The sequence below is a fragment of the Daldinia decipiens genome, assembly GCF_022478715.1.
Source record: "Daldinia decipiens strain CBS 113046 unplaced genomic scaffold F4813scaffold_12, whole genome shotgun sequence".
Classification (NCBI taxonomy): domain Eukaryota; kingdom Fungi; phylum Ascomycota; class Sordariomycetes; order Xylariales; family Hypoxylaceae; genus Daldinia; species Daldinia decipiens.
The window spans coordinates 564,813-592,003 of record NW_026054555.1 but is presented as its reverse complement, the minus strand read 5'-3'; the positions used below and the strand labels follow the sequence as shown (position 1 = coordinate 592,003).

General features: G+C 46.3%; 11 protein-coding genes across 11 annotated transcripts; 3 read left to right on the top strand and 8 right to left on the bottom strand.

Annotated features, from left to right (window-relative positions):
• Window positions 1-158: 158 nt before the first annotated feature.
• On the bottom strand, window positions 159-1,819 carry F4813DRAFT_388507 (uncharacterized protein; the record flags this gene model as incomplete). Its single annotated transcript, XM_049246709.1, has 5 exons — window positions 159-461; window positions 525-570; window positions 648-828; window positions 895-1,246; window positions 1,310-1,819. The coding sequence occupies 5 exons, from the start codon at window positions 1,817-1,819 to the stop codon at window positions 159-161; spliced, it is 1,392 nt and encodes a 463-aa protein (XP_049100705.1).
• A 305-nt stretch (window positions 1,820-2,124) lies between these two features.
• Window positions 2,125-5,940, top strand: F4813DRAFT_43365 (glycoside hydrolase family 2 protein). The gene is made up of 3 exons (XM_049248481.1): window positions 2,125-4,249; window positions 4,413-5,007; window positions 5,255-5,940. The coding sequence occupies exons 1-3, from the start codon at window positions 2,815-2,817 to the stop codon at window positions 5,841-5,843; spliced, it is 2,619 nt and encodes an 872-aa protein (XP_049100704.1). The 5' UTR covers window positions 2,125-2,814; the 3' UTR covers window positions 5,844-5,940.
• On the bottom strand, window positions 5,841-7,285 carry F4813DRAFT_43341 (NAD(P)-binding protein). Its single transcript, XM_049248479.1, has one exon. It carries the CDS (start codon window positions 7,075-7,077, stop codon window positions 6,037-6,039), a length of 1,041 nt encoding a protein of 346 aa, XP_049100703.1. The 5' UTR covers window positions 7,078-7,285; the 3' UTR covers window positions 5,841-6,036.
• A 221-nt stretch (window positions 7,286-7,506) lies between these two features.
• Window positions 7,507-8,980, bottom strand: F4813DRAFT_356131 (GroES-like protein). The gene has a single exon (XM_049242945.1). It carries the CDS (start codon window positions 8,767-8,769, stop codon window positions 7,768-7,770), a length of 1,002 nt encoding a protein of 333 aa, XP_049100702.1. The 5' UTR covers window positions 8,770-8,980; the 3' UTR covers window positions 7,507-7,767.
• A 1,170-nt stretch (window positions 8,981-10,150) lies between these two features.
• F4813DRAFT_380236 (putative 25-hydroxycholesterol 7-alpha-hydroxylase) lies at window positions 10,151-11,690 on the bottom strand (the record flags this gene model as incomplete). Its single annotated transcript, XM_049245545.1, has 5 exons — window positions 10,151-10,438; window positions 10,493-11,057; window positions 11,129-11,255; window positions 11,352-11,572; window positions 11,653-11,690. The coding sequence occupies 5 exons, from the start codon at window positions 11,688-11,690 to the stop codon at window positions 10,151-10,153; spliced, it is 1,239 nt and encodes a 412-aa protein (XP_049100701.1).
• A 579-nt stretch (window positions 11,691-12,269) lies between these two features.
• On the bottom strand, window positions 12,270-13,879 carry F4813DRAFT_356124 (glycoside hydrolase family 43 protein). The gene is made up of 3 exons (XM_049242944.1): window positions 13,384-13,879; window positions 13,211-13,328; window positions 12,270-13,152 (listed from the first exon to the last, which is right to left on the bottom strand). Exons 1-3 carry the CDS (start codon window positions 13,667-13,669, stop codon window positions 12,555-12,557), a joined length of 1,002 nt encoding a protein of 333 aa, XP_049100700.1. The 5' UTR covers window positions 13,670-13,879; the 3' UTR covers window positions 12,270-12,554.
• A 323-nt stretch (window positions 13,880-14,202) lies between these two features.
• F4813DRAFT_395617 (MFS general substrate transporter) lies at window positions 14,203-16,270 on the bottom strand (the record flags this gene model as incomplete). Its single annotated transcript, XM_049247721.1, has 5 exons — window positions 16,082-16,270; window positions 15,595-16,039; window positions 15,429-15,529; window positions 15,199-15,368; window positions 14,203-15,147 (listed from the first exon to the last, which is right to left on the bottom strand). The coding sequence occupies exons 1-5, from the start codon at window positions 16,125-16,127 to the stop codon at window positions 14,203-14,205; spliced, it is 1,707 nt and encodes a 568-aa protein (XP_049100699.1). The 5' UTR covers window positions 16,128-16,270.
• Window positions 16,271-16,949: 679 nt separating this feature from the next.
• On the top strand, window positions 16,950-18,795 carry F4813DRAFT_395615 (ASST-domain-containing protein; the record flags this gene model as incomplete). Its single annotated transcript, XM_049247720.1, has 3 exons — window positions 16,950-17,363; window positions 17,425-18,555; window positions 18,609-18,795. The coding sequence occupies 3 exons, from the start codon at window positions 16,950-16,952 to the stop codon at window positions 18,774-18,776; spliced, it is 1,713 nt and encodes a 570-aa protein (XP_049100698.1). The 3' UTR covers window positions 18,777-18,795.
• A 342-nt stretch (window positions 18,796-19,137) lies between these two features.
• F4813DRAFT_395613 (uncharacterized protein) lies at window positions 19,138-20,449 on the bottom strand (the record flags this gene model as incomplete). Its single annotated transcript, XM_049247719.1, has 2 exons — window positions 19,915-20,449; window positions 19,138-19,853 (listed from the first exon to the last, which is right to left on the bottom strand). The coding sequence occupies exons 1-2, from the start codon at window positions 20,051-20,053 to the stop codon at window positions 19,138-19,140; spliced, it is 855 nt and encodes a 284-aa protein (XP_049100697.1). The 5' UTR covers window positions 20,054-20,449.
• A 1,391-nt stretch (window positions 20,450-21,840) lies between these two features.
• F4813DRAFT_356114 (IgA peptidase M64-domain-containing protein) lies at window positions 21,841-24,479 on the top strand (the record flags this gene model as incomplete). Its single annotated transcript, XM_049242943.1, has 8 exons — window positions 21,841-21,955; window positions 22,009-22,639; window positions 22,722-22,852; window positions 22,926-22,957; window positions 23,027-23,185; window positions 23,232-23,762; window positions 23,820-23,858; window positions 23,936-24,479. Coding segments are annotated over exons 2-8 (1,541 nt in total), but the record flags the coding sequence as incomplete, so codon positions are not given.
• A 55-nt stretch (window positions 24,480-24,534) lies between these two features.
• F4813DRAFT_356113 (FAD/NAD(P)-binding domain-containing protein) lies at window positions 24,535-26,749 on the bottom strand. The gene is made up of 4 exons (XM_049242942.1): window positions 26,614-26,749; window positions 25,884-26,492; window positions 25,754-25,828; window positions 24,535-25,663 (listed from the first exon to the last, which is right to left on the bottom strand). The coding sequence occupies exons 1-4, from the start codon at window positions 26,660-26,662 to the stop codon at window positions 24,570-24,572; spliced, it is 1,827 nt and encodes a 608-aa protein (XP_049100695.1). The 5' UTR covers window positions 26,663-26,749; the 3' UTR covers window positions 24,535-24,569.
• Between the last annotated feature and the right edge of the window lie 442 nt (window positions 26,750-27,191).

Below are 27,191 nucleotides of genomic sequence, written 5' to 3'. Positions count from 1 at the left end.
TGGTTCAGTTTCGAGTTACCAAAACTTGGCCACGTCTTAATCGATAGTCGGTTTGACATGAGCTGAACTTACATTATAAAATCAATCTCACCAATTTCGAGTTAGTTTATCCCGGCTAAGGTCTTACCTAGTGAACAATATCACCATCCTGATCCAACTTATGATGTATCAGCGCTCAAGATGTATGTGGAAACTATCTTCCTTATAGTTTCGTCAGACTCGAGCCCATCTCCTTCCCCAGCGGCGCCATAGTAACTTGCAGGCCTGTTAAAGTAGGAATTGTTAAACAATTCCATCAACTCATCCAACGTGGGCCTGTTGAGAGGGTCAACAGCAATACACCTTTGGACTAACAACCGGAGGTCTGGATCGAGGCTGGGGTGGATATCGGGGTCTCGGATTAGTGCGCGGGCTTCGTTGGGGAAAACTGATCTACGTTGAGAAATAATTTGGCTCATATTCTATCATTTTGTGTTGTTAGTTAAGACGGTCCGATTAAAGTGAGGATAGGGAGGGTGACTTACGACCCCTACATCTAATACGTTCTTGTCTGTACTCCTATTACGTCTGCTATACCTCTCTAGTCGATTATAGATTTAGATTAGTGATGGTGATCCATGATACGTAAAATCATTTAATATACTTACTGTGCTGCTAGATTCAACGCCCTATCGTGCTGGTTAACATGGGTCTCATTTAAACGGTATTCGTCAGTCCCTTCAGGCAATTCAACCGACTCACCAAAGTTGATTAGTTTCAGTATTGGCATGAGGGAATGGTCGCTCGAGTTAGGTTCGATCGAAACCACGTCTAGGTCTCCAAAGACAACTAAGAAAAATTAGCTACGAGCTTCATAAAGCCAAAGACATTAAGAATAAGCAAAAGGTCACTCACGATTTTCGTTATGCATGTCGTTATGTGCGAGTGTCGTCGGATCGTCTGGTCTAGTTTGCTCTGGCTCTACATTTGGACCGGGTGGAGGCCAAGCCATTCCTATGCATGCGCGTATTACTATGTACCAATTAGCCCACGTCGACAATAGTTCAAGTTCGGTCTTACGGCAGAGGAATATAGACCATAGAATACGATTTGGTAAGACTTGGTCTGCTCTTCTTAATCTCTCCTGGAATCGGCTTAGAGTCCCGTGCTCTAGATACTCCGAAACGAAAAGGGGAACCCCGAGGTTCATAAGTGGATGATCTTGGAATGCGATAATACGAGGTATGTGCTCTGCGAAGGCGAGACTCTACGACAATATTAGCAAACAGTAGCAAGCAAGGATTAAGCTGCTTAAGTTTAACAGACTCACATTTAAGTGCCGCGTCTCCTTTCTGACGCTGTGATGGGCGCCGGATATTCCAGCCTTAACGACGAATCTTCGTACCCTCGGTTGCCCTTCCACAGTACACTCCTCCTTGATAATCATCGCTGCGCCGTTATGAATATCTCCGAGTGGGTTTTCGCATGTAAAGCGAGTATCGTTTCTAAACAACTCCCTTATTGCGTCGAGAGTTTTTTCGGACTCTTCTTCTTCTGGGCTCTTCTCGGTTGCCCAACTGCCGCCTCCTCCCCAGGGAGTACCTCTACCACCACCACCTTCGCCTCTTCCTCCTCCTCCGCCTCGCCAGGGGCCACCTCTTCCACTTCCCCATGAGTTACTACCACCGCCGCCACCATTATTGCCTCCACGAGAATTGATCCAAGGATACATGGTTATTAGTTGTTTGAATTTGCTGGCAATTTTAGACGAAACCTGCAACTCAATTAAACGACGTAAATCCAATACGCGCATTTTGCGGTTATGAATTCTGGGTGCCATGATGTTTATACGGCTTTGTCTCATTGTCTTGCTTATTCTTTACAATATAATAGATTTGTTATGTGACAAAACAGTCATTATGTCTAATTCATAGGATTTACTTCTTGTTAACACAAAGTCTTCGTTTGCTCGAATACTTAGGTAGGTAGTATCTATTTACTGAGGCTCTTAAAGATGCACACCGGAGAATCTTACCTATCATCCTCTATTATAACCTCCAGTTACTCAAACCATATTACAGTGAGATTCATAGTATATAGTAAAGACCCATAAACGAAACGCTTTGTAATAAAACGTAAACATTTGGTTATTAGACGCGATTATTAATGTATATATCTTGTTCTACTAGGTATAGTTAATAATTTTCAATGAAGTTGACTCGAACTTCGCTTGTCTCTCTAACTCCGAGCATAACAGTCTGGATGCAATCAATCCTTTTGTTAACAGCAATCATAAATTCTCCTTATTGATAATAAAATGACATCTATTTTCTTTACTTGTGTAGTGTACGTAAGCTCTCCATTTAAGGGGTTGGGGAGCTTGCGTACACTACAAGAGTAACATCAACCATCATAGTCCTCCCACCGCATAATCGACCATTCGCATGCAAGGTACCATCTAGCTAATGTGGGGATTACCTCATATGATCTAATCCCTGTTATAATCGTACCATTTAATGTGATATTCCCACCAATCGTAGGCTAAATGAAGATGTTTAAGCAAGAAGAGGCCTGAACTCCCGTGGCTTGCTTTCCGGCTATTCGACTAGAAATAACCCGGGTCCCGAGGAATTGGTATCCAAATTCGGTTCTCATCGGATGATAGACTGGGATTTTTTCAAGTTTTATTTCTTGGGTTCCTCGGCGCCGTAGCTGTAGCGGTCTAGTTTCTCACCGAGAATGGAGTTCCGGTTTACCTGTGCGGAGCAAGTTCTCACTCTATAACTAAGAGTCCAAGGTAGGTCAATTTGTTTTATTGTCCACGCACATCGCAACATGGCGCCACTTGCGCGAACGGTGTACAATGCCTGCGGGCTGCTCCTATCGGGACTCCTGCTGTTAGGATATCCTTCAGTTACCGAAGCGGGTGTCGTTAGGAGACTGTCTAACGAATATCAAGTCGCATCGGTAGGCCGTGAGCGCGTTAGCGTTAACGAGGGCTGGCGCTTTTCTCGGTTCGAATCAAATCCAGATTCGTTGTCATACGACATATTAAAGGAATGGATTCTCCCTTCCGGCAACGACTTCATCGTCAATGGTGCTAAGCATGAACGTCCTGCGAAAACCGCCCTGGGCGGCGACGTCAAGTATGTGCAAGCGTCATTCGATGATAGCGAGTGGGAGACTGTAAACGTTCCGCACGATTGGGCCATTAAGGGTCCTTTCCATGCGCCAGGAATTCCTAATAGCATGGGGGCTTTGCCTATCAACGGTGTAGGATGGTATCGTCGCAATCTGACAATATCGCCAAGCGACGCCGACAAGTCCATTTTCTTGGATATCGATGGCGCCATGTCTAATTCTGCAATATGGATTAACGGTCAAATTATTGGTGGATGGCCTTATGGGTATAATTCTTTCCGTTTAGACCTTACTCCGTATGTAAAAGCTGGAGAGAACCTGCTAGCGATTCGAATCGACAACCCTTTGAACTTCTCACGTTGGTACCCCGGTGCTGGTCTCTACCGCAATATTTGGCTTGTTAAGGTTGATCAGACTCATATTGGGCAATATGGCACGTATATTACGACCCCTGTTGTGTCTGCAGAATCGGCCGATGTCGACCTAACCGTTGAGATTGAAAACAAGGGGAATTCCAGTCGCCAGGTGGAGGTAAAGACCGACATATACGTCTTCGACGCTGCGACCGGGAAAGCTGGGGTAGGCGTGATTGCATCCTTCCCACAGTCAACTGCAAGCGTAGCAACCAGCAGCAAAAAGTCTGTGAATGCTTCGGTGACGGTAGAAAATCCACGACTCTGGGGACCTAAGCCGGATCAAGAACCTAACCTCTACGTCGCCATTACGAGGCTTCTCTCTAATGGTACCGTCATCGACACCCATGAGACGCGCTTTGGTATCCGATATATCACCTACGACGCCAACACGGGAATTCATGTAAACGGTAAGAGAGTTTACATCCAAGGCACCAACAACCACCACGACCACGGCTCGATCGGCGCTGCATTCAACCTCAGAGCAGCTGAGCGTCAGCTAGATCTGCTGCAGGAGATGGGCTGCAATACACTTCGAATGTCTCACAACCCACCTGCCCCTGAGCTGCTTGACTTGGCGGATACGTACGGCTTTTTGGTCTTGGATGAAATCTTCGACGTCTGGAAGCAGCAAAAGATCGAGGATGACTACCACGTATATTTCGACGAGTGGCACGAGCCGGATCTCCGCAACTTCATCCGACGTGACCGTAACCGTAAGTACCACCTAGAACCATTTTAAATTCGAATTTCCATCCTATTTAAAAAGTAGTATATGCCTAGCTGTTTGGTCTCCAAGTCATATTAGACTCGTATGAATATTCTTACGATGGCAGCGAAAGAAGATTATGAAAACTTAGCTGACCCTTTCTATCTTAGACCCCTCCATCATAGCCTGGAGCTTCGGCAACGAAATCGTCGAGCAAGCAACTTCTTCCGGCGGCGCAACAGCCCGCGAACTCCACGGCATCATAAAGGAAGAGGACCCAACGCGACAAGTCAGCGCCGGCATCAACAACGCAAAGGCTGGCAGCGAGTTCTCCGACGCCGTCGATATCCCCGGCTTGAACTACCAGGGCGAGGGCCGCGGCACATCGTTCGACTCGGCGTACCCGAGCTACCACTCTACGTACCCCGAAAAGGTGCTTTGGAGCACCGAGAGCTCGTCGGGCGTCAGCTCGCGCGGGACTTACATATTCCCGGTAACGAGCGCTAATAGCACGACTGTCGGCGACAATGCGGGCTCGGATCCCACGACGCTATTCGTTAGTGCGTACGAGCTGTACGCTGTCTCCTGGGGCTCGTCGCCAGACAAGGTGTTTGGAATGCAGGATAGATTCCCCTATGCTGCGGGCGAGTTCGTGTGGACTGGGTGGGACTATCTGGGCGAGCCAACCCCGTTCGACACCGAGGCCCGTAGTTCTTACTTCGGAATCATTGATCTTGCTGGGTTTAAGAAGGACCGTTTCTACCTGTACCAAGCCCGTTGGCGCCCTGATTTGGTAAGCACATCCATTATATTTCTGCTTGCCCTTGGCGTTTATTGGGCACTATTTCTTCGTGGTATATGAACTGACCGGTTGATAGTACGTAAAGCAAGCTCCTCGATATCCCTTAAAAGATTCATGTCTTGCTGCTTATATTAACAAGCAGGCAAACCCATGATGAGCCCTTCATGTAATATACCCTCCTTGATTAAGTAGCTACTAACATAGTTCCAGCCCTATGGCGCACATCCTACCTCACTGGACCTGGCCCAGCCGTGTCGGCGAAGTAACTCCAGTCCACGTGTTCTCAGGCGCCGACGAGGCCGAACTATTCGTCAACGGAAAATCCGCCGGTAAACTCCAAAGAGAACCATCTAACTACCGCTTCCGATGGGATAACGTTACCTATGCGCCGGGCGAGCTGCACGTCGCCACGTATAAAGACGGTGCTAAATGGGCCGAGGATACGGTGAAGACGGCTACCGAGCCCGCGAAACTAAATATCGCAGCGGACCGCACGACAATCCGCGGCGACGGCCACGACCTATCGTTTATCACTGTTGCTGTTACCGACGAGAGCGGTACGATTGTACCTGAAGCCAGCAATGCCATCACGTTCTCCATCTCTGGCCCTGCCGAGATTATATCAACTGACAATGGCAACCCCGCCGACTTTACAGAGTTTCCGAGCTTGACGCGTGACGCCTTTAGCGGACTTGCCCTTGCTGTTGTACGTTCGGAATCGGGGGGTTCTGGAGATATTATAGTTCGTGCAGAGGCGGATGGACTTAAGGGGGCGGAGATAGTGCTGAAGGCTGCGTAAGTAAAAGGGGGGGTTCATAGGTAGTATCTAAATATAGGCAGGATTAACGAAAATAATTCATCTTCTTTTGCCATGCATACTTGTCCGGCTTAGCGAAATCATCTTCTTTAACCTTAAGGACATGCTTATATGTTTAAATATCATATTCTCAATCTCTTCATTAAAAGTTTGCCATGGCCATATCAATGTGCGATCAATCCTTCACGAAGCCTTTCGCACAAGCCTTCACACTCTCCTCAAGACTGGTCCACCTATCCTGGCCTAAGCCGCGCAGCAATTCTGCAGCCCTCTCATTCGGCACTTCCGTCTGATCCCATCCGTCATCCTCCAAGACCGGGATATCCTTCTGCGGATACAGCTTCTTCAGAATCTGGGCAATCCTAGGCCAGCTATACCGGTCGCTCCACGGATAAAGCCTCTCCCTGTCTATCCCGGGAGTGATCAGGGCCGCTACGTAAAGCAAGCCGGTGTCGCGCGTGTCAGAAGCCCATTGGGGCGGTAACATTGATAGAACCTCTAGGTTCTTGCTCTCGTAGAGTGACTTCACCATGCCGCATGTGCTTAAGATGCCCTGATTCTCGGGGTCTAGACATTCGCCGATAACTGTTTCGGGGAGAATTGTGTTGAAGGTGAAAGACGGGTTCTCTCTTTTAACCCAGTCCCAAATCCACTGCTCAAGCAATGCTTTAAATGCCATATACGGCCGGATTCCTTTTTCCTCAGGAGTAGCGTCGCTCCGGACTATTCGCACGGCATCTTCATTATAAGTCCATTCCGTCAATTTGACCTTCTTGGTGGGATCTGGTGTCCATGTTGCCCATGCACTACTTGTATAGACAAATGCCTTGATGGTAGATTCGTTCTTCGCTGCCTGCAGGAGCGCTTCATTCCACGGCACCTCCTCTTCGAGCGCCTTGTCGATATCCGACACTGCTATGCCTACACCACCAGCTACGGCTACAACGGCGGCGACACCTTTGACAACGTCATTCCATGCGCCGGGCGCACCGAAGTCCGAGACCTGCACGATCTCTAACCGGCTTGATGGATGACGCGATGCGAATAACGGCACCATCCACGTGCACTTTGAAGGGTTGCGAACGGTGCCTCGGACATTGTAGCCTGCTTCTAGGAGTCGATCGACGGCATGAGAAGCAATTAAACCATTGGCGCCAGTAACGAGAACGGTAGAACCCCGAGGGATTGTCGGGTTGGCGAATGAAGGTTTTGACATTGTGGTATATTTGATATATGGATGGAAAGAAAGGTTGTAGTTGAGTAACAGACTTACATGTACATAGGCCAGTTATATACATATATTGCGTCTACGTACATATGAGGCGGTCATCCACTGTACCACTCTGAGTAATAGAATCGTCTATCGCCACGCGTGTATCTATAAGGTATTTCTAATCATTCTAAGTTTATAAGTGAATAGTTCGACGGTATTATTTCGCTAGTTACATGTACCTGTTAATTATTTCTTAACCATTCAGGTTTATTGGTCTACTGAAAGTGGATCGCTAGACGGACTTTCGGCACTCCGAGACGCCGCAGTATTCGTAAGCACACGTCCGCTGTCCTATGGAGGCACGCTTGCTTAGGTACAGAATGGGATAAATATCGGGGTCATCTAGCTCCGGCCAGACACTTATACACTTATCTACCATTGTAACTAACCACTTTTATCACAATATACCATCACTTGTCTTTATAAAGTAAATACATGTAACCTAGTCATCTTATATATAACAGGCATCTTATATATATCGCAATAGCTTATCAAAGGTCCAATCCAACCATGTACTCAACTCGCTACCATCAAACGCTACCATCAAACACCACATTTCGCTATTGTGCTCTTCGCGAATGAACCCCCAAATAAAAAGAAATGCCCGAGTTTTAAATAGCTCGCCAATGAGCTTTACTTTTGAGGAATCCTAATCAGCAGAGACCCAATCCCGCTCCCGGTACCCCATTCCCGATGCGCGCTCTGAATATCCTCTAAATCCCAAATTTTCTTGATTGGGACCCTGATGGTCCCGTCCTTCACCATGTTCAACAAGGTCGTGACGTGGGGTTTATACGTAGACGATTGGCGAAAGACTCCGTAGAAGGTGGTGCGCTTGCTATTCATCGGATTAAGACCGCGCGCGAACATTTTTATGATATGGCACGTCGGGCTCTTATTATGTCCGTCAAGCGCTTTTCCGTTGTTTCCGTAGGCTACAAGTATGCCGTCCGGTGCCAGAATGGAGAAGCTTTCGTCGAAGCTGTCGAATCCGAGCGGGTCGAAGACAGCATGCACACCCCCAAGTTCCTTCATCTTGTCCATCCACTTCTTGTCCGTGTATACGAACGGGGTGACGCCGTATGCGCGGATGTCATCGTGGTTGCGCTGACTGGCCGTGCCGTATACTTCGGCTCCCTGTAATTTGCACAGAGTCATGAGAGCCGTACCGACGGACCCGCTGATGCCGTGGATAAACACACTTTGACCCTTCGAAACCTTTGCCGTATCCATAACCATCGCATATGCCGTATTCCAGTCGCACGGCAGCACCGTTGCTTGCTGGTGGTCGACGCCATCGGGTACTTTAATGCAGTATTTCTCGGGCTGGTTGCAAAGTTGCGCTTCGGCGTCGTATTTGGACAGGATCGTTACAACATCGCCGGGCTGAAATGCTTTGCAACCTTCACCATTGGCGCGGACGGTCCCGACCAAACTATACCCGGGAGTGAAAGGTGGGCTCTTCTGAAAAGGGTAGATACCCTTTCGCATGTTGACATCGCCGCCAGTAAAGGCTGCGTATTCAACTGCTATCTGGACATGGCCTGGTGGTGGGGGTGGGCAGATGTCATCAACCACTTTGACAACATCGGCATCACCAAACTCGGCGATAACAACTTTGCGAATGGTCGTCATTGTTTCAAACGAGGTCGATAGGAGATAGTAAGTTATGAGGAGGGGAATAAAAATGTATACACTCAAGTTGAATATCTATGTTAAAGACTTATAAACAGAGGCTTTGAATATATAACCAGATGATTGACTTATAAGATTGTTGGTGTTTATTAGCTTGGCTGACATGATGAGTAAAAACTTGGACGAAATTACCACCATATTTATACAAATAACATACAAAACAGGTTGTATATTGATAAATACCCACGATGGTAAATAATCCCTACATAGGCGATGAATCTTCAGCTGGTTTCATCCTGCATACCTGTGCCACGACTGAATAGCGGCGAACAAGCATCAATCCTGCCGGCTCTGCATGGACCATCCACAAAAACTCGGCATCTAGTCGGTGGCCCACAAATTCGGACGGGATCTTTGGAATCGGAGGATTGAAATGGGGCTTTGTGCTTTACCGTCGGCGCAAAATCCGTCCACCGGTGGATTTGTCGAAATGTATAGGTCACTAACCTAGGTTAGGATCTTCAATGCTATTATACTGATCTATTTGTATAGTAAAATATGAAGCTTTTAAAAGATTATAGCTTAATCTTTACTTAAACCGGTAATTTTCAACGAGATGTGGGTTTTGCCATATGTAATATTTCGAGTGTCCTAATACCTACCTACCTACCTTGCTCTTTTAAGTAACATCTCTACCAAATAGCATTGAAGATCCTGATGACCTGTAGTTGATTGGAACTATTTTTAGACTATATTCAAGAAGCATTACGACGCTACTTATTTCCGTCTAAAATGGCCTCGATGATTTTCGTAGATGCAGCTGTATCGATGAACTCGACTATTTGTGATATCTTCTTTCCGTCTCTGCGTTCGTCTCTACTGTCCTAAGCGTCTTTATTCTGAACTGCGAGTGTGCTATTTTTGAGGAATCTCGTCACTGTAAAATATTTCTTTAATCTTAGGTGGTTTAATCTTAGGTATGTTTTACATGTAGGTACATCTTTAACTTCTGCTGCTTACATACCTCATAAGGTCCACTACAAAGTCCCCTATTCGCAATAATTAAAGTTAGCGCTAAAGCACTTGACTTGCAGGTGGCCCGTGTGCTGAAAAGGCGGTAATTCTATTTCTGACCCCGCACTAAGCTTAATTTTCAGCTCCAGTCCCACTCTTTATCCTCTTCCATAAACGAACCCGACAAACGAAAGCGAGAAAGCGAGAAACGAAAGCGACAATATCTAGTAAATCGATTCTAAATAAACCACAATGATCTAGCAGCGTAGATACTCCATCGACATATCTTAAGCTACATACTATTCGAACAGGATTTGGGACTAAATCTTGGCTAGATACCGATATGGTGCACTTACTTCTGTGCCAGTTATTCGGCACCCTGTTGTCCCGAGAATGAGACGCGCCACGTTCGACCGCTCGCCTCGGGACGGGGTATAAGTTTAATACTGATATCGTCGTCGGGCTGCTCCATGGCCTCTGCTTGAGATGACTTGGCGGTCGACGGGAGCACCCAAGGCTTCCCATCAGCCGGTTGGATATCAAACCGAAGTAGCAACATGGTAGTCAATAATAAGATCTCGCTTGTGGCAAAGTGACGTCCAGGGCAAAGCGTCGTTCCCCCGCCAAATCCACGGAAGGCAACGGCGTTAATACGCTTACCACTACCGTTTTACTGCTTCATGAAACGCTTGTGGTAGAACTCGTCTACGTTCTCTCCCCAAACGGCCGGGTTTTTGTGCTGAACTCTGGCGGAAAGCATGACAAGACCACCTTTCTTAAGCAGGTACCTATTATCCAGCATATGATCTTCCGACACGACGCGCACCGAGTTGGCCATGCCGTGATAGCGGAAAACTTCGTTGTATGTGGAAAGAAGGACCGGATATGAGTTGAGAACGAAGCTGAGATGGATTGTGGAAGTCCCGTCCGGGTCATCCTGGACAGCTTGCTTTACTTCATCGCGACACTCTTGCAAGACAACTGGGTCGCTGAAGACGTGGTAAATCACCCAAAATGCAGATGGAGAGGTGTTGGCGATGTTATTGAAAACAGTGCCTAATAGTAGGCGTGGGATATCGATTTCGGGTATCTTCTGGTCAATACAGTGTTTGGTGAACTGTTGGATATAAGCAGATCCTTGCTTATAGCTACCGTCTTCATAATACTTTGCGAAGCCTTTGACAAGATTGTCGCGGCTCTGTATTGCCCCTCTGAAGAAGACATTTTGTGGGAAAATGTCTAACATGAGAAACATAAGGGCTGGATGATATTTGCTAGTGGTTAAGATCAGCCCTTGGCGCATAGACCTTAACTTACGCGGGTGGATAGGTATGCAGATACTTACTGCCAGTCCTCGATATTTGAGGCATTTCGCATCGGATTAGATGGTCCATACACGGCATCCGTAGTAGCATGCATGATTAGTGTGTCGATCCACGCGAACATGGACATAGTCGTCGGTGCATCTGGCCCTTTTAGAGCATTGTCAAAAATCTAGAATGCTTTGGCGTTTAAAGCATCCAGCGCCGGGCCGTGGCTTGTTGTAGGATGGGTGGCCTTAATCATACCGTTGACGAAGCCGGACTCGGTGACCATGTCACGTTCCATGATGGCGATTGAGTCTTTGCTTACGCCCATGGCCGCCTGCGCTGCTTTGACCTGGATGGGTGCAAATATTAAGGTACGCCATTGACGCTGCACCACCGGGATAAAATCCAGGGAGTTGATGACATAAATCCGAGCACCGGGGATCCTCAGAGTGTATATGGGCAAGTCATGATAGCGTTTCCTACCAGTCGGTAGTGTTAACAGTGTCTTATCTAGATCTCACTATTTGATCACTAATCACGGTGAAGGATCGTCACTTACCTCATGAACGAGTAGAAGTCCATACTCCATCGTACCATACCGAGCAAGGGACTGATGAAAGGGATAGAGTTAGAGACTGTCGGAGGCTCGTTGTCGTCTTGAGTTAGATGTAAGAGTGCCCAAAGAAATATATATGTCGCTGCGACGCCACCAAAGGCTATCGCGACCACCGCGCTCGACATTTTGCAGAATGAAGTCGACCCGACCAAGTTGTACGTTGGCAAGAAATGAGAGGGAAAGTCGATGATAACGGTTTCCAACGACCCCTGGGCTTCAAATGCTTAGCTTGACTTTTCTAAATATTGCGAGCGGGTGGAAACCTGTTACCTACCTAGGTACCTACCTCACGCTGAAGGCATCAAGGTCGTAAAGGAAGCCAAGATGCATTACACGCCAGGGATTGCTGTTATGGACTAGCAGCACAGTATGTAACGGCGGAATTTGGGTAGAGCGCGGGGTAACAGGCCAATGTTGAAGCCTTTACTTTATGGCTTAATAGTTGCCCCTGAACCAGTTATTGTCAATTTCCAGATATATGTAATAAATAGTTCTCTGTTATTGTAATTGTTAAGCCTAGGTCTGAACTGTGTGCGGTTATCCAGCATTTATATAATGCACTTATGTCCTATATCAGAATGTCGTATAGCACAGGTTCCCCGAAATCTGTTAGTATGGTTCAATTTTAGCTATCGCCTTCCCCGTACAAAGAGGCTGAGTAACAATCTGTATTAATGTAACCAGCATGTGTCTCGACCCAGTTAACGAGTCGTCGGCTTGCCATATACATACACCTTTTCAAAAGAAAGATTGAAAGGTGAAAGGGTTAAAAACTTGGGTTAGTGCTTGGATAACAAGCAAACACTTTACATTTGAAAATTTCCTAGTGTCCAGGCCGTAATACCCTACGCTGGATATGCCGCTGCTAAGGCATCATATTCCTTTTGCGATAACGGTGTTACAGAGCCATGCTTCAACCCTGTAGGGAATCCAGACGTGCTCGACTGCTTCCAGCTTCCCGCCGACCTGATGTCTGTAGTTTCGTACGGAATGTACTGCGTGTAGTCATCGAGGAATAGATGGTAGAGGCCTGGGGTCACGTTGTCGGCAAACGATGCCGGACCTTCACGTTGAGAGGTTGTTGCGATATGGTCGCCTACATGGGTCCAAGTGCCGAAAAGGCCATCGGAAGTGATCTCCTGCGAGATCTGGCTGGTCGTCTCATTCTTGTAGAATCGAGTGAAGGCTCCTGGCGTTCCAAGGTATTGGAATTCTTGATCTATCAAGGGGGTATTCGCAGGAGCCATGTAGTCGCGTGGCTCACTGAAGGTGACGAAGTCTCTCGTAACTGCGTAGCGGATCGCATCAGGTGTAGCCGACCCTGTATGGTTTGTATCCGAAGCAGAGTATTGCCGCGAAGCCCAGAATAGGTAATACTGGGAGGTTTCGTCGTCCCATACTGCTGATGGCGCCCAAACCATGCCCGCGGTATCCAATTCGACCCTAGAATAAAAGAGTTATTAGAATACGCCCGTCTCTATGTACAAATGGTAATACATACGTTCGAAGTACCGATTCTGACCAATCAACTAAGTTAGATGACTTCCAAATGACAATCCCACGGCTCCCTTTTCTGGTAGCTACGTCCCATGAGAATCCCGAGGCTTTAACATCTAGGTCTGCGAGTTATGTTAGTAAGATAAGTCATAGGCATTGATATCTTGAAAGTCTTACCAGTAGCAAGTAAATAATACTCAGACCTGGCAGTGTTTGTGGCGAGGAAAATATCTCGAACAGCTTTCGACCCCACTGTTGAAGCTAGCACAGCATTTCCCCCGTTCAAGAACTTGAAGCTTGAAGCACTATTTCCGTTTGAGAGATGGAATTGAACCTTTGGATTAACATCAGAAAAGGTCGAGATGAGGTAACCGACGTAGTTAGAAGCTTGCCGCGGTACTGCAGGACTCGCGGCTACGGTATTGGCTAAGGCCGCTACGAGTACGGTGAAGATGGTACGCATGATTGCGATCGTTATTATATAGGTAGATATGTGCTCGTTGACCACTCTAAGTCTTGGGATCAACTTTCTTCACGATACAACTATGGGAACTAATATATACACGACCTCAGTTATGCGAAGACACCAGGAGGTAGCATCAGTTTTTCAATGGACGGGAAAATTATAGCAATTACATAAACAACGCCAGCTTGATGCTACGATAAACCTGGTTTGGCGGTGATGTTCCTGACTCCACCTCCATGAATTCGGTATATAAAAACAGTGCATGCGGAGAAACCTGGTCTTCGACATAGGCGCTCCAATCTGATCATGGGTTGTATCCTGATCGGGAAAGAAATTCTTGGCTTCACCTCTTGGGTGTGCGCTACGCCAAGCAAAGGGCCTGGAGCCCAAGGTGGACAGACAAAGACGAATTCACCACCAGTAATACCAATTATTTAGTTAGGAGATAGAAGGAAACGTGAGTTCAATATTTGAATACATGTTTATAAGAGAGTTTAAACCAGAATGCACTTGTGCATAATCAACTACTATTACCCCGAATGAACCTCGTCCTTTTCACCTTCGAGCAAGATCTCGTGGCCAGTTCCTTCGTAGACAAGCATCGCAGATGCGCAACCTAAAGCCGCGACCAATGCAACAGCCCACCAGCTCCAACCTACCATCCCCATTTCCAGCCCCGAGCCATACCACCATCCGCCTACAATGGGTCCAATCGTCCGGAAGCTCGCTGACACGCTTTGTCCGAGGCCATGAATGAGACCCAGCACGCTTGGGTGAGGACTGCAGTTGTTTAACAATATAATGCTAGCTGGCAATGTGATCGTACGTGCGGTAACTTGAATGAATTGGATTAAAGTCACGTATATCCATATTGCAGGGCCTGAGGCAGGCTCCGACGGTGGAGAGGATGATGGTATGACGGCGAGATATGGTGCAAGAACGTATGCGATAGGGAATAATGGCAAAAACCACCGGAAGCCACGTAAGGTGCCCAAGCGCGCGTGGACAAAGGGGTAGAAGAAAATCTGAAGAATAATGCCTAAGATTCCCAAGATAGATGTCGCAACGCCAACTGTCGCAGCAGGCATGCCGAGCCCGCCTGTGAATATCCATGGTAAGGATTGAGATGCAGTTTCATTCGGCGATGAGCGGGGCGATGAAAGGAAAAGCGTCCATATGTTAGTGAATGCACCGAGCTGAAAATCGTAGAATGCTTCCGTTATTAATGTAGAAATAACATTTCGTGTCCATACGCGACTAAACGGCAGCGTTCTTCCGTTTCTCTTGGACTTCGGCTTCTCGTACGCGGGTAGTCCCTCGTTATCTTCCCTGGACTCAACTGGACTGTCTGGAGAATTCCATGGCTGGAGTTTAGAATAACCACTCTCTAAAGGAGGCTCGCGAAGCGCGATGCTCTTTAGACGAGAAGCAAGATATATGCCAATGTCTCTCTTCCCTTTTCTTTCGCTTGAAGTCTATCCTTTCCGTTAGCTAGAGTAGACAGTAAGATACACGGAGTGGCTTGCCTCTTCAAGAGCAAAGAATACTACTAAACCTGTGATCGCCAAGGTGGCGGCATTGAGGACGCTTGGTAGAGCATAGGGATACTTCTGAATCCAGCCAAAACTCCAAATAGCACCCTCGTCAAACAGGTATGGAAGTGATGTTGCGGGATCGGCTAACAAACCTCCCGTCACTATAAGCAGCATTAAAATATGATACTTATATGTTGCAGAGGCTTAAAATAGTTACTTACGAGGTCCTAATATATTTGCTAAACTAAAACTAATAGGCAGTATCAGAAAGGCTCGAGACTGATATCTTCTCTCGACTGTGATCTCAGCAATCATAGTTCGTCTTCATGGCAATCAATTAGTAAATGATTTACTGCTATTCGATGTTTCAGATTCCTTTTTACTTACATTATTCCCACAGTACCATTAATGCCACCTCCAGCGGCGCGCCAAAATACAGCCCAGGAGAAGCTAGTTGCAAATCCGTAACCTAGACACGAAACTGCTGTTCCGAAGAGTCCAATGAGGAGAACTGGCTTTCGTCCACACCAGCTGGCATCTGCAACTTTACCCCAGAGAAACGCAGTGAGGACTTGTGCTCCAGTAAAAGCACCTTGGAGTATGCCTGACTGATTTGATATCTCGGAGTCGGAGAGGGTATTGTCAATGGCTTTAAGTTGAAAGAAGACATAAGCCTGTAGAGATGCTACCTGCAGGAAATCGACTAGGCGACACAGGAAGATGATTGCCAATTGGTCTTTGCGAGGGAGGGACATCCAGGATGCGTCATTGGATTCCGTCTTGGAATATTGTGACTCGTTATCTCGAGGATACTTATTATCATTCACCTTAACTAAGGCGGGCACCTCATATGAGGCTCTGTATTTGCTATCACTCTTGGCGAATGCCGATGCCATTGATGCTATTGTGGCATGTTGCATTGTGACTTGTGATTATGAAGTTAAACTCAGAATACAAATGGGAATGTAATAGGAAGCCGAAGAGAATGATTAAAAAAGAAAATAGAATATGAACGTCTATAGGAATATAGTGAGGTATTTAGATGTCTTCATAATTGTTCTGTTCTGTATGAGGGTAACTACTGAAATGCTTTGAGGTATTGGCCAAAATTAAATGAAGTGACAAGATGAGCGCCGGTGCTGCTACCAGTTGTTTTGACTACCTAACGTACCTCTTACGAAGTCATCTGCATCATCACCACCTATGCAGTAACTACTATAAGTCTACGTAATAATAGTAGCTTGTTTAAAATAGCAATAGCAGCTAACCTATCATTTCAGGATAGCAATGCAAACCTATATGAAGCGTTGGACGTGCCAAGATTCGTAGGGTAAAAAGGAGGGGCGTGGAGCCCGCGCCTAGAATAGAAAATGATGTTACGGGCCGCGTGTCGACGTAATGCTAGATAGCACAGTGGAGACTACCACTCAGCCCAACCCGAGGCTCATCCTGTTTTTCGTCAGCAGCGTTTCGAAACATAATTTATGCCACTTAGGAAATATGCTTAGAACCTCCCCCAGAATGTCGTATGTGTGGCCGGACCAAATATAAGTGGAATAGGCCAGTATACGTACTTGTATGGTACGTAGGCAGTTTGAGCCGCAGCAGGAGTTAGTATTCGTGATAAGTTCAAGGCATGTCCATTATGTGGGATATCCCAAGGATATCCATTGCCTTATTCCTCGTGTTCTTTTGGTGCTATGAATATGGTATCGACATTGAATATCCGGTAGCTCAACACTATGATGTGGTTATCATGGACTTCTTTTCTTGCTGTCGTTGGCGCTGTTAACGGGATACCGTCAAGGCCTTCTGATAGTTCGTATGATTTTGGCTACGAGCGCAATGCCTACGGGCCACATCCGTTAACAGTGTTCAAGTCTGCCACGCAACTAGAAGTACCTAAGCTCGACGTATTGCAGTCAAGCAAAGCATGCGACTCGTCGCTATACACTCTTCTAACTCCCCGAGGTGGTGCTACTCGTGAGCCTCAAGCAACTATTCTCGACAGCAACGGCGATTTAATATGGACATCCGGGTGGAATAGACAACAGTTATATAACTTAATGGTGCAAGAATACAAAGGGGAGAAGTACTTGACCTTCTGGGCTGGGGATGATGCAGTTGGCGGACATGGTGCTGGTACCATCATAATGGTATATTACATACTACCTATATCCAGTACCTTTATACGCAATCCTTACTAATAGATCCTAGTTGGATAAAACATATTCTCTATTCAGAGAAGTTGGAGCGGCTTATGGGCTCGATGCAGACTTACACGACTTCCGAATCACCAAAGCCGGAACTGCCCTAATTACAGTCTATAATGTAGTCCAACGAGATCTTACCGAAGTTGGAAAGACTCACATCGGACCGTTATGGGATTGTGTGATTCAAGAAATCGATCTTGAGACAGGGTTAGCCATATTTCAATGGCAGGCGTTAGATCATTGGAACTTGGCCGACAGTTACAGGGAGATCGGTGACGACGGAGAGGGCGACCGTGCGTACGACTTCTTCCATATGAACAGTATAGACAAAGACTCCAGGGGAAACTACCTCACTTCAAGTCGCTACATGCATAGTCTGACATATATCAACGGCACCACCGGTGAAGTAATATGGGTTCTTGGCGGTAAGAGGAACATGTTCCAAGATCTTTCGAATGGTACTGCGACGAACTTCGCTTACCAGCATGATGCGCGATGGTCTGGTAAAGATACAATCACCATTTTCGACAATGGAGTCGACGATGTTCATCGCGACATAGCACCGACTCGCGGTCTGAAACTGAAAATTGACGAGAAAGCCATGACCGTGTCGGTTGTTGCGGAATATTTCAACCCGCACAAGATCCATGGTATATCTCAGGGGTCTTTTCAATCACTCCCCAATGGAAACGTGCTTCTCGGCTATGGCAACTCTGCAGCATTTACAGAGTTCGCTAGCAACGGTGACGTCCTCTGCGACACGCATTTCGGACCCGAGAGCAGGTTTGGGACGGCGGAAGTCCAGTCTTACCGGGTGTATAAGTACGAATGGCATGGAATGCCGAAGACGAGTCCCACATCAGCTATCCGAAAGAACAGCGGAAGGAATTGGAGCTTCTACGTTAGCTGGAATGGGGCAACCGAGGTCTCTCAGTGGATTCTTCAGGGGGCTGAGGACCTTAACGTCACTGACGGCAACTGGAAAGAGCTGAATCGAACGGATCGTCTGGGATTCGAAACGGAATTCGAAATACTTAAGCCATATCCTCGGTTTTTAAGAGCGATAGCAGTGCATACCGAAGGATACATGCTGGGTGTTAGCGAACCGATTCGTGCGGAACAGATGGAAGACCAGGTAAGACTGCTATACCCTCACGCGCACATATACACTCTATTAATGTATCACAGTTAAAACCTACCGGTATCTTGAGCTACATGGATGGTGAAGGTCTATCAACTCAGCTTGTCATTATAGCTGGCTGTGCTCTCGTTATCGCCGTTTGTCTGTGGATAGGAATTGTAGCTTGGAATAATAGGCCGACAGTTTATTGGCAATTACCAACTGTACCAAATTAGCATTTTTTATATATACAAGATACCAATTTATACCATATATTTTCTTTCATGATATTTCACATTATTACATTCCGAGAATGACGATGCACGCGGCTAAGATGATCTCGTAGCAAGTTGTAGAGCAAAGTGCGCATGACAGGGACTCACTTAAACAACTCGTCGATAAGAACTCTATTAGCACTTGACTATATCACAGACATTTTTATAGAAATGCTTGTAGGTAGAGAGAAAGAGTCATTCTTAAATATAGAACCAAGTGTATTTAACAGGCATCTCCCTAGCTAATATCTGTCCGTTGGGTTCTGCGACTGTGATATGTTAAATACAGGATTAACACCATAACACCATAGAACAAGCCAAGTTAAAACAAGTTCCACTGAATGCGAAATACCAAGTACCATGCCAACCCAATCATCAGCAGCATTTCCACAACCTGCGCCGCAACGTTAAGCATCTGACATCTATTCCTCCGGCGCGATCGTAACACGAAGTTCTTGTTGTCGTTGACGTTTGGAAAGGGGCAGTCCGTCGGTACAGAGTCGCCTAGGAATTTGCACAGCGGCTCCCAGCCGTCGGTGACTCTATACTCGAGCAGCTTCTCCTCGGGAACCATAGCTTTGACTTCGGCGTAATGGCGTGTGAAAATAGCCTTGCCCTTCTCGGGGAAGTTTCCTTCGAAAAAAGTATCGAAGAACTTCTTCAGCATCGGGTAGTACATGCTAGCAGCCCAGCTGAAGCGGGACAAGATGCGAAGCTCGGGGTCCATCGCTCGCCAGTACACCGTTTGCATTGTCGATGCGTGCCACGAGTCGACGTCGCGTCCTGTAAGCACAACCTTCGCCTCGGGGTACGCTTCGATGAGTTCCTTTGCGAATGCACAGGCGGGCCAGTCGCATACTGCCTGCGCGCCGCCGAGAAGTTTATCCCAGTCTTTGCGGGTGAACGGTTCGCCGACACCGTCGTATTTCGCCCGTAGCGCGTCCATCCACAGGAGAGCGTCAGGCGGGTTTTCGATAGAGCAGTTCATCATATGGTAGGTATCAACATATCCAAGCTTTTTCATTGCGGCTCGTATAGCTGTTTTAAGTCAGTAACCGTAATTCTTGAGAACTCACTCTAGTGTTTGAGAAACACTTACACATGGTTCCTGTTCGTCCGCATCCCAATATAAGGACCTTCATTGGAACAGTCCGAGTGCATTGTCGCCGATCGATATCGGTATCACTGGTAAAAATGTCTGTGAGTGGCTTCGGGGTGTATTTCGACGCGTAGGCCATTTTGATACAGTCAATGGTAATTTGATAGATTAGAGAAAGACCGAAGACAGGTAGTTAAGCGTCTAGTAGAAATACGCTGCGATCGTTCAAAGAGCAAGATGTTATAAAAGTGAGAGGTATCGACAGTAAAGACGGTAATGGTAGCTCTCGTATATGAAAAGGCAACTTTAGAGTGTCTAAGATTATGGTAAATTGAGTCTTGAGCAATAGACTTCTTCAGGTTATACATATGTACACGTTTATTCCCTTTTTTTAATAGACAATACCCTTGAAAAGGGGCTGTTTTTCTATCCAACGTCAGTCATCGGTATCCCATAATTAACTCAGCCGCTGATGCGTAGAAAAACACGAGTACATTGCGAGAAACAGTAGGTTTACCTGTCTGATCTCTACCCATAACCCACACCGGGTAAGTGGCTAGATGAGGAACTACGCGTGCATAACATTCCCTAGTACCATCCAGTAGTAGTGAAATCGCAAAGCCTCAATACGTACGACTCTACTTTACTAATCTAGGATTCATATCTACTATTATTAGCAATAGCCTTACCCATAGGGAACTACAAGTTGATGAGATAGACAAGTTCCTATCCCTTCGCGAGCCACGCTAGTATCTACCAGGTTCGAAACCCCATTTAAAACACCATTACGCGGCAAGTCCAAGGAATTTCTATCATACGAAATGATGACGAACTAGCTATTTCAAAGATGAAACATTTATATAGGTACATATCGACTTTGGGAGAATGTATTAATGGGTTAATTTTTAAAAAAACTAAAAGAACGCGTAGTTCCAGTAAACCCGCGTTAATCCCGTGTCTAGTTAAGTTAACAATTGGCGGAGACTTCAGGGCGTTGTCGACTCTAGTGTCATCAGTCGCGTACTCTTTCCAAACTATGTTTTACATAGAGTCACTATTTGCAAAGAGCTCGTAATAATATAGTAGCGATTAAAACATCAAAAGTAACTATGGATATTCGTATGTAAGACACTATGATCGGTCACTTGCTCGCAAGCGTCCATCCCGGCCGGCACAAGGATGTACGACGGGCTTCCGGCGGTGCTCCATATCCCCAATATGTATCTAATCTAGGTATGTAAATGGCAAGGATTAACCCCGGTCTTGGCTGCCTCTTGATCACTTATCCTTGTCTGCTCAATCGAGACCGGAACCGACATAGCCTCCGTCAAGACAGCATCTGAATACAGCATTTGAATGGTACATGTACACTCTATCAAGATAATAACACGCGCATTGAGGTATTCCACATTCTATACCCGATACTCTATCAACCTATTTTGTACGAAAACATTAACTACATCCCGGTTAGTGTGGACTTCCTTAACATCTAGTTGCCCTTTCCGTCATCTTCAACGTTACATATGAATATATGAACATACGAAAGGCTTTATATAACTCTTTGCATATACCTACAATAACAAGAAACAAGCTACCTTATCATTTTGTGGAAGCCGTTAGCTACCTCATATACAATCTGGGTGGCGATAATGGTTGTCGTCATATTTATAAAATTGTTAAGATGATAGTTTTTAGTTGTTTTAGCATATCGGTAATAGCGTATACTTAGTTTTTTGAATAACTTAGGTAGATAATTCTAATTCATAACATACCAAAGTTCGCGGCTCGTATCAATTACTTATCAATTAGGTACCGCGCATTTTTACGTAAGCATGGGAATTTCCTTATCAATTAGTTACCTTATCAATTTCCAGAGTTTGAACATAAAATTCCCTCGGAAAGATAACCGAACTAAGTGGTCCGGGCGTTCTTTATAATTCCACAATTCGAGCAACCAATCATAGACAACTAGGCGCTACGTTAACAGACAGACGACGACGAAGAGCATACAAAGGCGCCGAATATTAATCTTTAAGATATGGTAAGATTAAATAGATATTAAGCTGTAAAAAAGGTACTAATCTATACGAAAAGATCTTATCCAATCGACAACCTAAACTGAGACAGAGTAGACGCTTTACAACTTTTAAAATTTATAACCAAGGATTTCACGGGAGTCTATCTCTTCCTTGCCTTATATCTACTATGTATATTCGCGATAACAATCGAACAACACGTTTTTGTGTTTTTGGCAGATACATACGAGAATTGGCGATACCGGCCCGTCGTACCCATGCTAACGGGTGCGACCTAATGGTTGATTAGGGAAGGTTACAAGGATCACACTCAACCCGCTTCCGGAAGGTAAATTATCCCACGCATGGCAAAATACCCATCGTATGCGGTGAGCGTTGCGATGGCAAATATATAAATTGAGGGCCATCGTTCAACCCGAATGCCAGTGAGCCTTATCTCCTCTCGCCTGCCAGGAACCCCGCAATGAATACTGTCAAGAGCTTCCTCGTCCAAGCCGCCGTCATTGGCGCCGCTCTTGGGCAGTTCTGCGAACACCAGTGGGAGGGGAAATTCGCAGACCACGAGATAGATGGCGTCCCGCATCTGCAAGCGAGGCAAGACGTCGCTCCGCCTCCTTTAGAGATCCGGCCTCTCATCGTGAATGGACCATCAAGCAATCGTGTCGACCTCATCTTCTTCGGTGACGGATGTACGTACTTGTATAAAAGACTACATTCTATAAAGACGTTCTAAGCTCATAAACTGACTTAATACTGTACCTAATCGGATAGATACCCAAGATGAGAAAGACAAGTTCTTCGCCGATGCTCTGTTTCTCGCAAATAACATTACTGACGGACAGACATTTGTCGACGTGCTTCCTGTATTAAACTTTTGGGCTGGATTTTCACCGAGCAACGAGGTGAGTGGTGTTCATCGTGATATACATGATATAATACATGATACATTATTTCGTTTGTCTGACGTCTTAAAAGAGTGGCATTGGTAGTGGTGGAAAGCCCCTGGAGTAAGTCTCCCCCTTTTACGCAAATTTCGTGTTAGCCCAATTTAGATACTTACCAATGCATCCCAATAGTACCGTCTATGGACTTTACCGCGATGGCACTGAGCTTCGTGGTGTATACTACGATAAGCCCGAAGTAGCACGCGCTGCCTGTCAGTCAACAGATGCATGCGATTTTCCCATTCTCCTTGGAAACGACCCATTTTACGGGGGACTAGGCGGCGAGTTCACGTAAGCCACACAATATCTCGTGCTTATTCGTCGCTAAACTTTCTAGCGTTACAACCTCCTCGCCTAATAACGGACCTGTGATTATTCGTCACGAGTTAGGCCACTCGATCATTGGCGTTGGCGAAGAATATGACGGCGGTGAAATTTACACCGGTGTCAATGCGGCAAAATCCACCAAATCGGTGCCCTGGACCCAGTGGTATACAGATGCGTCTACCGAGCCTAAGATCCAGCGGACAAACATGCCAGTACAGGAATATCCTTGGACACTGCTGAATACGTCGCAGAGCTGGAGTCAGACTTTCACGTCGGCAGGCACATATTCCACCCATCTGCTCCAAGTCAGCGTAAGCGGCGTGACGGCGACTAGCGACTTGCTGGTAGAGATGGATGGGAAGGACGCGGGCTGGGAGTGGAATCCCGCAGTTGGAGAGGATCGCTACATTTACAATATTAAGATCAACGAAGCACTGACTCCAGGAGAACATGAGATTAAATTCACACTACTAAACGGAGAGAGGCAAGGAAGCGCGCAGCTTTGTAGTTTCGAGGTGATTGAGTATGGGGATGAGGAAGAGTAAGCTACTCGCCGTCCTACCTAAAACTCACTTGTCTCACACACGCTTCTGTCTAGGTTCGACTTCGAGCCACAATACCACGGATTATACCCGACGTAAGTAAACGGAGCTTCGCCAAGTTTGCCTCACGCAGGCCACTCACTACCTTTACTAATACCTAATAACCGTTTAGATTTTCCGACAAGAACGTAACCTCATACAGGCCGACAAACGATCTTTGTCTAATGCGAGACACCTATTCATCTAATTTCTGCAACGCCTGCATTGAGGGACTGTGGCTGTCTCTGCTTGACCAACTCACCCTAATCGACGACATCACGCAGGAGGTTCAGCCGGATGGCTCGACGAACGTTACTCTCACCTTGCTCCCCCTTGCGAATCTTAGGCAGGTGCCGAACCCGCACCAGGAAGCCTATACGGTCCTGTGGTACGGTGTTGACGGAATAACCGTTCTGGCGGATTGGACTAATAGTACATCTGCGCTTCTCGGGCCCGACATTACGGAGTTTGGCGTCGAGGTCAGATTCTGGACGGAGCAGGTCAGAGTCGATAGTGCCGGAGTGCTAGTGCAAAAGGAGAGGTATTCAGTAGATGAGTAGAGCTGTTGCTAAAGTGTATAGATCGCTTCGATTACGTAGCTCTCTAGGTTAGCAGGCTCAGAACAAGCACATAAAGTGGCTATCAATCTAATCCAGCAAAGCCTGAAGTAACAACTATAGGTAACTATACGTTCTAAGTGTATTAGTTTCATCTACTGAAAAAATTGCCACCAGCCCTAACACGGCACGAAGAAGGCGAAGTCCTGTTCAGTCAACGGAACTCCCCGTGCCAGATGCCTGAGCCTGTTTTTCTAGCCACTCTTGATTGATGTAACGATAATCCTCCGGCCCATATGGATCATACATCTCCGTAAGAACATTGCCCTTCCGAAACGGATTCAATCCGAGGTCCCGCTGGAGTAGATCAAAATAAGGAACAGCATCGAAGGTAAAGTTTGGGCCTTTATTCCCCCATTCGGTAGGATATCGCCACTTGCCAAATCTATTGTGCAGCACGGTCTCGTATAGCAGCTTCTTCATCTCCTCCTTATCGTCGATGGCCTTGGAAGGGTCCCTTGCCAGTTTTCCTGAGAAGTACGCGCTGATCCAGAGCCCTGTGATGTGAGCAGTAATGATGTTGCTGATATTGGTTTGAAGGCCTATAAATGCTATATCTCGAGGCCGTAGGAAACGAGGGGACGCAGGAACAAGGAAACGGTGTAGCATATATGGTGTAAGGGGTGTATGAGATCGTGCATCAGTGCTGATTCCTTTCTGGTCTATGAGGGGGCCGAAATTCTTCTTCCATACTGGCTGTATTTTGAGTCTCGGGAAGCGTTCCAGAATCTCCTTATCAGCTCGTTCTAGAAGCGTATGGTTGTTTGCCAGGTCTTGTACGGGCGCATTTTCTGCAACCTCGTGGGGAACTCCAAGTTCCTTTTCAATCCCTTCCGGAAGGAATTTGATAGGTGGAACATGCGTCCAGCCCGTATTCGCTAGAAATGCTTCGGATGCGAATTCGGTACCATCAGCAAGGTGAACTTTCCCTGGGCTTAACCGGATGATCTCCCCGATATGAATATCGACCCTGTCACTCTTAACGAGCTCGAAAAAGTCCTGCTCGTAGTTGAGAATGCTATAACTGCATCCTGCAAACATGACGGGAAGCCAAGGTTTTAACTTGGCTGTATCCGGGTGAGAGTCGTATTTATTCAGCGTAATGATATCCCGGCTGAGTATATTCCAAAAGCGATCTACTAGAAAGCGACCAAGCGCGGTCCGATGATAAAAATAACGTATACCCCAATAGCCATCGGCATCACCCCAGATACACGGACTGAACCAGGTAAGAAAGCGGGTGTCTAGGATAGGATATTAGCATAAATGCATAACTCAAGACGGGGTATATTAGTAGATAGATACATGGAGGCTGAAACATAGACATTACTTACTCGTAAGTTTCTCGAGCCATTTCTTGAACGGCGTTACATATGGAGGCGCCATCCATACAGGGCCATGGCCGCTCGCTTTCCTTTGCTCAGCTCATATCAGGAGTACCTCAGCTTTACGAGTAAAACTTACATCGAATGACCCAATTTACCTTGGCACCAGCCAGGGCATATTGGTATACGGCATCCCATCCAGACTTTCCAGCCCCAAAGACAGTAACGGTCTTTGCTTCCAACGTATCTAAGTTTTTTGGGAAATCCTTGCTGTGAAATATCTTCCCATTAAATTCGTCCTGTCCGTCGAATCTTGGCATGAAAGGTTCCGATAATAATCCAGTGGCAACGATAAGCTTATGAGCCAGAACCTTGCTCGTCTGTTGTTGATTCTGTTGCTTGATCGTTAGAATCCACCCGCCTTCTGTTGTGTCCTGGTGTTCCGCAGTAAGGACTGTAGTTTCAAGCCTGATGAAATTAATGATGCCAAATTCTTCGGCATACGCTTCGAGGTAAGTATTAATTACTTCTCCAGGAATATGCTCGCCCGGCTTGACATCAAACCTATCCGCAGTCATAGGAAAGTCGGGGTATTCATATGTCCCTAAGAGATTATTGCTCTTTAGGCCTGGAAGCAGCCTATTCTTGGCCCATTTGCCACCCAGAGTAGATTGTACTTCAAATATCACCAGAGTACGGTCAGGCTGCGTACAATGTAATTGTTTTGCTACGGCAAGCCCGTGGAACCCTATATTCACCTCAGTTAAATAGGTCTACAAAAAGGAAAAAGGCAAAGAGAAAGGGGGTAATGCTGTCTGGAGACTCCGTTATATTAATAAATGGAAAGATACAAAACCCAGATCACTCACCAGCACCTACTACAACATAGTCATACTCTTCGATTATAGAGGGAGACATTACAGTAAAGGTACCTGGGTACCTCTATACTGGCTTGGGCGTGTTGAGTATTGAAACACCACATAGGAGTGAAGTTCTGCGTTAGAGATAGACTTTTCCAAAGTATATATGAGTGAAAGAACCTCCACAAGGGAAGAATAGGGAGCAATAGGGTTATTAAATTTCCACAAGCCAAGGCTCACGAGGGTGCTGAATAATTCAAAGTCCGAGATAAAGGGATATGTTACCGAGTCATCCCTTCGAATACCTACCCCGCTGCTTTTCTGTTGTTCATAGCTCAGGTTGCACATACCTTTTGTATTTCTACCAGTGTCTAACAATTAACAAGTGTAGCTGCACTACGGTTACACGCAGTAGATGTCTTAGACATACATCCGTTGAGTACTAAATTATTGATATATTCACCCGAAACCAAAAAGCAAAGTGTGTGAGCCACGATATATTCCTTTCATTAGGCACTTGATAGTGTATTTGCTTCAGCTAAGACCTCTGGGTGGCCCCAATTCAATATTATACACTATGGAAACTC

Coding starts and splice junctions, on each gene's coding strand:
- F4813DRAFT_43341 (XM_049248479.1), bottom strand. CDS start 7,077: ATGTCAAAACCTTCATTCGCCAACCCGACAATCCCTCGGGGTTCTACC.
- F4813DRAFT_356131 (XM_049242945.1), bottom strand. CDS start 8,769: ATGACGACCATTCGCAAAGTTGTTATCGCCGAGTTTGGTGATGCCGAT.
- F4813DRAFT_356124 (XM_049242944.1), bottom strand. CDS start 13,669: ATGCGTACCATCTTCACCGTACTCGTAGCGGCCTTAGCCAATACCGTA. Junction 13,329..13,383: donor GTATTATTTACTTGCTACTG/GTAAGACTTTCA, acceptor CATAACTCGCAG/ACCTAGATGTTAAAGCCTCG. Junction 13,153..13,210: donor TCAGAATCGGTACTTCGAAC/GTATGTATTACC, acceptor CTTTTATTCTAG/GGTCGAATTGGATACCGCGG.
- F4813DRAFT_356113 (XM_049242942.1), bottom strand. CDS start 26,662: ATGTCTCCCTCTATAATCGAAGAGTATGACTATGTTGTAGTAGGTGCT. Junction 26,493..26,613: donor CTATGTTGTAGTAGGTGCTG/GTGAGTGATCTG, acceptor AGGTGAATATAG/GGTTCCACGGGCTTGCCGTA. Junction 25,829..25,883: donor GGTAAATTGGGTCATTCGAT/GTAAGTTTTACT, acceptor AGCAAAGGAAAG/CGAGCGGCCATGGCCCTGTA.
- F4813DRAFT_43365 (XM_049248481.1), top strand. CDS start 2,815: ATGGCGCCACTTGCGCGAACGGTGTACAATGCCTGCGGGCTGCTCCTA. Junction 4,250..4,412: donor CATCCGACGTGACCGTAACC/GTAAGTACCACC, acceptor TTTCTATCTTAG/ACCCCTCCATCATAGCCTGG. Junction 5,008..5,254: donor AAGAAGGACCGTTTCTACCT/GTACCAAGCCCG, acceptor ACATAGTTCCAG/CCCTATGGCGCACATCCTAC.